We start from the raw sequence: 8,592 nt of genomic DNA on the forward strand, positions 1-8,592 counted from the left end.
ATGAGGAGAGGCCATCAGCAATTGAGAGTTTAACAAATTTCTAGACAAATGATTGAATAAGAAGTGAGTTAAGTGTGGAGGGGTTACCAGCCTTGTCGAACCCTAGAGAGGCTCAAGACTGCAACTCTAGGTATAATAAAGGCAAGAAAAAGAAAATAGTCTGTATACAGGAAAATCAGCCTCTGTTCCAGCACTCAGGATGCATGGGGGGTAGGCATTTACTGCCAAGCAAATGAAAGTTAAGACTTGATATCGGTCATTTAGGAGTTCCCCAGTCTAAAAGGTAAACTCCCTGCCTGATAACCAAGAGGCAGTCAGATAAATCTGACTAACGTACACAGACTTTTTTTGTGGCTGCTTCAGTCTTTAAGCATATAACCAAGGACCACCAGACATTTGAGAAAATCCTGCAACAAGAGGCTGCAGAGATAAATTGAAAAACTGGCCTTGTCTGGAAGAAACAATTCAGAGAATGACAATTTTATACTTTAGCAGGTAGACTTTTGGTATTGGTAATGAAGAAAAGTCTGTGTTGGAGTAACTGGCACAGACCAATTATGAAGGCTGGACAAAATGTTTAAAGACAACTGGTTAAAAACATTGGAGAGCAATCAATGTGGGGAAGTACGCAGATGTGATCTCCTTATTCACCCTTGCTATCTCCTGGAGGGTCTTCACCCAGTTACTGTGGGGATTAGACGTCTATCCTACCAGAAAGTGGCAGTCCTCCACTAGGCTGAGCTTACAGGACTTTGAGCAGCAGCTGGGTCCTGAGAGCAAAGTTCTCAGACTTGAACACTCAATTCTACATTGAATTGTCTCACTTGTGACACCTAAACTTGTGTTTATTGCAGGACCTTCTAGAAACTCGCCAGAAAGCAGTAAGTGGGAATCTAAACACCTGAGCATTGATTTGCACACCATGCAGTTCTGGGAAGGACAAGTTCAGGGCCTGCCACGGTGGAGGGATCCTGTGTGAGCTTCCCAGTGCCACCATCTAGGAGTAGGGGCATAACTGAGATAGGCCAGGCCTAAGGGAACCCTAAAACAGATCTCATGAGGATTTAAGTGAGCTGACTGCCAGAAGAAAACTAGAGGAAGATATCCAGCCTCTGATTTCTAATACACAGTGTTCACCATTTACTAAAAAAAACAGGTACATTAGAGGAATGAATTGAAACCAAATATAAGTTATAGAAAAAGACCCAAAGATGCTTCAGATGTTGGAGTTACTAGAGACTTTAAAATAATTATGATTAATCGCAAAATAAGGAAAAGATGGACAATTTAAAAATTTTTAATTGTATTTAAGATGGAGAATTTTAATATCTGGAATCTACTACAAGGAAAAAAATCATGGAAATTCTAGAATTGAAAAAAAAATTCAGAATTCAGTAGATAGATTTATTAATTGATGAGACACAGCAGAAGACTAGTAAATCACAGACATATGAGTAGAAAGCATTTGGGTTGCATCCCAGAGGGGAGGGAAAAAGATGAAAAATACAAAGGTCTTCCAACCATAACAAGACTGAGAAAGGCACAAATAGGTCCATTTGACAATATTATAAATTAGATAACTGGCAATCTGTGTTACAAACACTAGAAGTGTTAGGAAAAAATGGGTTTTATTGAAAATAAGGGAAGTCTTGTAAAAAGAAAACTTTTTTTATTCTGCAGTTATTCAACAAAATGAGGCATTTAAAAAGGGAAATGGTGGGTCCAGTTCAGCAGGGCAGTGGAGAGAAGTCCCAAAGACTTCTAGAGCGCAGGTAGTCCAGACAATATTTACAGTCATAATGTAAGCACTTTATTGACAACTGAAAACCATAAAACTATCATGGGAAGAGAGGAATGCCTGTAAGAGCAGAAAACCAATATGTAATATATATTAGCATCTGAAATTGATGAGATTGTACAGTTAAAAATAAGCACAAAAGAATGAGGTTGGATCTCCCCCCCCCCACCTTACACCATACATAAAAAACTTGGATCAAGGAGCTAGATATAAGAGCTAAAATCATAAATCTCTTAGAAGATGGGAAATCTTCAGGATTTATACTAGGTAATGGATTCTTTGATACACACTAGGAGCATGGACGACAAAAAAGATACATTGAACTTCCTCTATAGTAAAAACTTGGGCATCAGAGGGCATTTTTAAAAGTGAGAAGCCATCCTACAGAATGGGACAAAATATTTGGAAATGTATCTGATGGGGATTTCATACCAATATCCAGAATATATAAACTACAGCTCACCCACAAAAAGACAAAACCCAATTTAAAAAAACACAAAGGACTTACGTAGGCATTTCTCAAAGACAAATTACCAGTACACAAATGAAGTGACACATCATGAGGCTTTAGGGAAATGGAAATTAAAATGAGATACCATGTCTCACCCACTAGGATGGTTATGAAGAAAGATGAAAACAAGTATTGGTGAGGAAGCATAGAATGTGCATTGCTTGTGGAAATGTAAAATGGTGCATCTGCTGTGGGAAACACCTCAGTTGGTCCATATGACCCGGCAGTTGCACTCCTAGGTACATGCCCCAAAGAATTGAAAACACATACTTGAACACCAGTGTTCACTGCATTATTCACAATAGCCAGTAGGTGGAAGCAACCCAAGTGTTCACCAACAGATGAAGGGGTAAACAAATGTGGGAAAGCCATACAATGGATACAGTGGGATTCAGGCATAAAAAGGAATGAGGTTCTGGGACATGCTGCAATATGGATGAAATTTGAAGACATGTTGAGTAAAATAAAAGGACAGATGGCTTTCAGTTACATAAATTATAAGTAAACTCAGTAGAAAACAGGTTACCAGGGCCAGGTGGTGGGCAAATGGGAAGTTGTTGGGTACAGAGTTTCTGTTAGGGGTGCTAAAATTTTGGTAATGGATGGTGGTGGTAGTAGCATAATATTTTAACACTTGATATTACTTTATTATACACGTTACAGGGGTTAAAATGGGAAATTTTGTGTTGTATTTATGTCACCATAAAATTTTAAAAAGCATATTCTTTAGATACAGAAGCCACTATCAGATTAAACATCTAAAAACTGTTGTCTTTTGAAGTGGATAAGATGAGCAGGGACTGGTGCTTTTCACTATGAGATCCTCTGTATTATTTGGTTTTGCTTTTGGCTTTGTTGATGGGGCAAGAGCCAAACTGCTTGAAAATTTTTGTATGCATTTCCTGTTCCCATTTTTTTGTTTTCAATCTGGCCTTATTCCCCAGTAATCTCCCCAAAATGTTCTTCCTAAAGTACCTAAAGACTCTGTCTCCTTCCAGTGAACATTTCCTAGTTACCTTTGGCATTTGACACCACTGTCCAGACTTCCTTTTTTAAACTGCTCCCTACTTGTGGTTTCTCCAGCCTGGTTTTCCACCTTTCTGGTCATTCTTTATCCTCTTTCTGACTTTTAAATGTTGGGAGTTTGGGGGTTCAGGTTAGGACATCTTCCTTTTATGTTCTCAATCCTTGGACACTCCAATGGCTTAATTTACCACTTATGCCCAAATTCTCAAAACTGCCTTCCAGCCAGATGGGCCTTGGCTCTAGACCCAGATAGCTTCTCCACAGGTATCTGAGCACAGGCTCCTCACTCACAGCACCCACTGGCCCTCCTCCGGCAGAGCGCACCTGACTTAGCAAATGGCACCACGACACCACCAAGCACCTTCAAACCCCTTCTCCCCCACCTCCCAGTTTCCACATATAGTCACCAAGACTTCTCCAGATAGCTTCCAAATCAGTCCTCTGCTGGGTGAGGACACACGTTCCTCACCAAGGTGACTGCAAGAGCCCCTAACTGCGCCCCCTGCTTCCACTCCTGCTCGCATCCAATCCACTTTCCACACAGTGGCCCCCGTGATCTTTTTTTCCCTTTCTGTCCCAGGAGGCCTTTTATCTGCATGTGTGTTTTACATGATGACAGCTGAGGTCCTCAATACAATGAAACCAAAGTAATGGCATGGGAGCAGATGATTCTACCATTTTAAAAAAATCTGAGTTGCACATCAAATTTGGGACTAACCGCTCCACACTTATTTCACTTGCCTGTTAACAATTTCCGCAGCTCTGTGATCATCTATGATTTCAAATTCGCCAATGTAACCATGCTTCATCCTCACAGAAACCTGTGACTTTGGAGCACGGCGTGATAAGAACCTGGCGGTGGCCGCTCTTCTCGGCATCGTGGATGCGCACCACGGTGGCTGCGCGGTACCATGCGCGGAAGCTCGTGACCTTAAAATACAAATACGAATATCACATTTCGCTCATAAGAGTTCGCATTAAGTCCAACGTCCTCAACGTGCACATGGCAGCGGGCCAGGCCACGCATCTAGCCTTCCCGCGCCATCTGAAACCAGTGCCGCGGGCCCGCCTCCCGGGCCTCCCGCCTCCCGGGCCTCCCGCCTCCCACCTCCGGGGGCCTCCCGCCTCCCGGGCCTCCCGCCTCCCACCTCCGGGGGCCTCCCGCCTCCCGGGGCCTCCAGCCTCCCGGGGCCTCCCGCCTCCCGGGGCCTCCCGCCTCCCGGGGCCTCCCGCCTCCCGGGCCTCCCGCCTCCCTCCTCCCGGGCCTCCCGCCTCCCGGGCCTCCCGCCTCCCGGGCCTCCCGCCTCCCACCTCCGGGGGCCTCCCGCCTCCCGGGGCCTCCCGCCTCCCGGGCCTCCCGCCTCCCGGGGCCTCCCGCCTCCCGGGGCCTCCCGCCTCCCACCTCCGGGGGCCTCCCGCCTCCCGGGGCCTCCCGCCTCCCGGGCCTCCCGCCTCCCGGGCCTCCAGCCCACCGCTCTGCCCACCTGGAGGGGCGCCTCGCCCGCCTCCGCTCGCTCTTCCCTCCAAGGCCTTCCGCCTCCTGCTCAGCGCAGGCGCAGGTGGCGGCTGCCCCGCTAGACTGTAAGCTCCGTGCGGGCAGGGGGCGCCCGCCCGGCTCACCCCGCGCCCACCGCCTCGGGCTCAGGTGTTCAACAGGCTGTGGAAGGAATGTGGAAAAAAGACAGGGACAGAGCGGCCGGGGTGGCGAGAAGGACGCGCAGGAGGGGGCCGCCGGCGGCGGGGGCGCAGCGGCCGCGCCGGCGGGCAGGTGCCGGGCCCCGCGCCTCGGCAGGGGGCGCGCGTCGCCCGGGCGGGGCCTGGCGCAGCCCCTCCCCCGGGCCGGCGCCGGGGCGGGCGGCGGCGGCGGCGGCGGGGCCACGGCCATGGCTGCGCTGGCGGAGCCGCTGGGGCTGGAGCGGGGTAAGCGCGCCCGGGGCCCCGCCGCCCCCGCCCCTCCCCGCGGGGCCCGCGCGCTGGGCGGACGGACCCCGCGGGGGAGGGCGGCCGTGCGGGGGGGCCGGGGGCCCACGGGTCTCCCCCGTCCTCCGCGCGTCCGGCCGCGCTCGCCCCGGCTGCGCTCACGCCGCCGCGCCCCGCAGACGTGTCCCGGGCCGTGGAGCTCCTCGAGCGGCTGCAGCGCAGCGGGGAGCTGCCCCCGCAGAAGCTGCAGGCCCTGCAGCGGGTCCTGCAGAGCCGCTTCTGCTCCGCCATCCGCGAGGTGAGGGGCGCGCGGCGCCCGCCCCCGCCGGGGACTACGCCTCCCGGCAGCGCCCGGGGCTCCGCGCGGGGGGTCGCGGCCGCGGGCCCCGGGGCGCGGGGGCGGCGCGGGCCCCCGAGTGGGAGGGAAGAGGGGGTCGGGGCGCCTGGCCGTCCGGCGGAGTGGGAGAGGGGCTCCGGCGACCCCCGCTGCCGCTGCGTCCTCGCCCAGGTGTACGAGCAGCTCTACGACACGCTCGACATCGCCGGCAGCGCCGAGACCCGGGCCCACGCCACCGCCAAGGTAGGCGCCCCCCCGCCCGCCACCAATGCGCTGCCGGGCCCAGCGCGGGCCCGCCTCGTCCCCGGCGCTCCGGCCTCCTCCTTCCGCGATTCTGGCCAAATCCATGTACCACCCCTCCCGTTAGTTACAATGTCCTTGCGCTGCTCTCCTGTGCTTTACTTAATTTGTTCCGTAAAAGGCATCGTTACAACCACCACTGGAAACCCGCGCAGCACGCCTGAGTGGAAGGTAACCGTGGAAATCTACCCGATGAAAACAATGACGTCCATTAAACCTTGAGATCTTGTTAAAACATATAGTTAAATGCTGTTTCTTGCTCCCGGGAGGCTTTCGGCTTCCTCTAGGCCTTGCTTGTTCCCCGTGTTAGGCAACAAGACTGGCAGGTGTTGGGTGTCAGAGACACAACAAATGGGGACTTCTTGTTTGACCTAGCAGGAGCACCCTGAGTGAGCTGGGGGGGGGCATCGCAGGGTGATGGTGGGGTCGCGCGGGTGCTCCGTGCTTGGGGGCAGTGGTCTGGCCTCCCCCTGGCTCGGGTCCCCCACGGAGGGGCCTCACCCGCGGATGCCGTCTCTCTCGCAGGCCACGGTGGCCGCCTTCACAGCCAGCGAGGGCCACGCGCACCCCAGGGTGGTGGAGCTGCCCAAGACAGACGAGGGCCTGGGCTTCAACATCATGGGCGGCAAAGAGCAGAACTCCCCCATCTACATCTCCCGCGTCATCCCCGGGGGCGTGGCCGACCGCCACGGGGGCCTCAAGCGCGGCGACCAGCTGCTGTCGGTGAACGGTGTGGTGAGTGGGGGCTGAGGCGCCCCGGGGCACAGGCTGTCGGAGGTAGCTAGCCCTGCTTTTCTTTTTTTTTAAGACTTAAGAAAAATGTATTTCTCGTCCCTTCCTCCCCACCCCAGCTGTCTGCTCTCTGTGTCCATTCGCTGTGTGTTCTTCTGTGTCCGCTTGCATTCTTGTCAGCGGCACCGGGAATCTGTGTCTCTTTTTGTTGTGTCATCTTGTTGCGTCAGCTCTCCATGTGGGCGGTGCCACTCCTGGCACAGGCTGCGCTTTTTTCACGCTGGGTGGCTCTCCTTGTAGGGCACACTCCTTGTGCATGGGGCTCCCCTACGTGGGGGACACCCCTGCGTGGCAGGGCCCTCCTTGCACGCATCAGCATTGTGCACGGGCCAGCTCCACACGGGTCAGGAGGCCCTGGATTTGAACCTTGGACCTCCCATGTGGTAGGCAGATGCTCTATCAGTTAAGCCAAATCTGCTTCCGGCTAGCCTGCTTTTGACATTCATTCATTCATTCACTCAGTACACTCTGATTGAGGACTGACTCAATGCCCAGCCCTGTGCTGGGCAATCCTGCAGTTCCTGAGAGAAGGTGGCCTCAACTCCTACACTCAAACACTACCTCTCCAATAGGCCCAACTGAAATAGTCCTAATCCAGGGAGATAGTGTGCTGTAACGGAGGAAGCACAGAGGATTGTGAGAAAGCAGATGTGGTGTCAGACTAATTCAGATGAGGGAAGTTTTTTTGGCAGAGAAAGGAACATTTGAGTTGGGTTTTGAAGGATGAATAGGAGCCCTCCAGGCAAGCAAGGTGAAGAAGGATGTTCCTGGTTGAGGTGTTGCAGTTAGGAGCTGTGACTCTGTGCTCCTCTGAACTGAAAAAAAGGGCTTGGCCCTGCTGGAGGTCTGGGACATGCAAGGAGGGACAAAGAAGAGGGAGTCATGCAGGAGGGACAGACCTGGGAACTGGGGACAGGGAGAAGTAAGAGAATGAGGATGGACTTAGACCCGGGTCAGTGGCTGAGGGCCATCCCTGGGAGGTTTTCGGGGAGGACACTGAGCCAAGAGTTCACAACTCTCCCACCGAGACAGGAGGCCTTGGCATCCCGAGGCAGGCACAAGCTGTCCGTCTCCTGGCGGGGGGACAGGAAAAGGGCCCCGGGCCCCAGGCCCAGCTGTGGGTTCCCCGCCCTGCAGAGTGTGGAGGGCGAGCAGCACGAGAAGGCGGTGGAGCTGCTGAAGGCGGCCCAGGGCTCTGTGAAGCTGGTGGTGCGGTACACGCCCCGCGTGCTGGAGGAGATGGAGGCTCGCTTCGAGAAGATGCGCTCTGCCCGCAGGCGCCAGCAGCACCAGAGCTACTCGTGAGCGCCTGGTGGCCACAGCCCTGGGGCCTCCGCTGCCCCGCTTCACCCTGGACTCCCAAACCAGGCCAATGGTTCCTGGGTCCTAAGTGCCCCCCCTCCCCCCGCCCTGGCTTCTTTTCCCTGGCACCCTGACCCAGGCTGTCACTCCCAGCCCTTCTGGTCGGAGCCTCGGGGGACTCCTAGCCCAGTCCTATCTCAAGATCTGGAACCCACTTCCCTAGGCCTTGCCTCTGGAATCTGGGATCTGGCCCTTTCCTTTGTCTTCCCAGGCCCCCCGCCTCTGAGCCGGGCTCCCCTCTCTTCATCCCCTTTGCAGGTCCTTGGAGTCTCGAGGCTGAAACCACAGATTTGGACCCGCACCTCCGCCCCCTCCCCTGTACAGTATTTATTGTCACGGTGGCTTATTTAAAGATCTTTGACCCTCACTGTGTGCCTGTGTGTCTGTCCCGCATCCTTGGATGAGAGTGTCTGGAGGTTTGGCGGAGGGAGAGGAGCTGAGGTGGGGGACTGAGCCCAGCAGAGACCGCTCCTCAGGTCCGAAGGCGGAGGCCGGCCGGCTTCCTAGGGACAAGTCCGAGGGCGGAGGCTGGGACCCCACCTGGAT

General features: G+C 54.1%; 1 protein-coding gene and 1 long non-coding RNA gene across 2 annotated transcripts; one reads left to right on the top strand and one right to left on the bottom strand.

The window, feature by feature from the left end:
- Positions 1-1,383: 1,383 nt before the first annotated feature.
- LOC131274258 (uncharacterized) lies at positions 1,384-5,122 on the bottom strand. The gene is made up of 2 exons (XR_009181469.1): positions 4,820-5,122; positions 1,384-4,265 (listed from the first exon to the last, which is right to left on the bottom strand). It is a non-coding gene; the product is annotated as an uncharacterized lncRNA (long non-coding RNA).
- A 69-nt stretch (positions 5,123-5,191) lies between these two features.
- LIN7B (lin-7 homolog B, crumbs cell polarity complex component) lies at positions 5,192-8,413 on the top strand. The gene is made up of 6 exons (XM_058280559.1): positions 5,192-5,255; positions 5,435-5,553; positions 5,764-5,835; positions 6,418-6,627; positions 7,822-7,985; positions 8,305-8,413. The coding sequence occupies exons 1-6, from the start codon at positions 5,219-5,221 to the stop codon at positions 8,324-8,326; spliced, it is 624 nt and encodes a 207-aa protein (XP_058136542.1). The 5' UTR covers positions 5,192-5,218; the 3' UTR covers positions 8,327-8,413.
- The last annotated feature ends 179 nt before the right edge of the window (positions 8,414-8,592 follow it).

The sequence above is a fragment of the Dasypus novemcinctus genome, chromosome 18 (assembly GCF_030445035.2).
Source record: "Dasypus novemcinctus isolate mDasNov1 chromosome 18, mDasNov1.1.hap2, whole genome shotgun sequence".
NCBI lineage: Eukaryota > Metazoa > Chordata > Mammalia > Cingulata > Dasypodidae > Dasypus > Dasypus novemcinctus.

Excerpts from the sequence above, each read along its gene's own strand:
- LIN7B (XM_058280559.1), top strand. The coding sequence starts at position 5,219 with ATGGCTGCGCTGGCGGAGCCGCTGGGGCTGGAGCGGG. Across the intron at positions 5,256-5,434 it reads GCCGCTGGGGCTGGAGCGGG|ACGTGTCCCGGGCCGTGGAG; the intron begins GTAAGCGCGCCC and ends CGCGCCCCGCAG. Across the intron at positions 5,836-6,417 it reads GGGCCCACGCCACCGCCAAG|GCCACGGTGGCCGCCTTCAC; the intron begins GTAGGCGCCCCC and ends TCTCTCTCGCAG.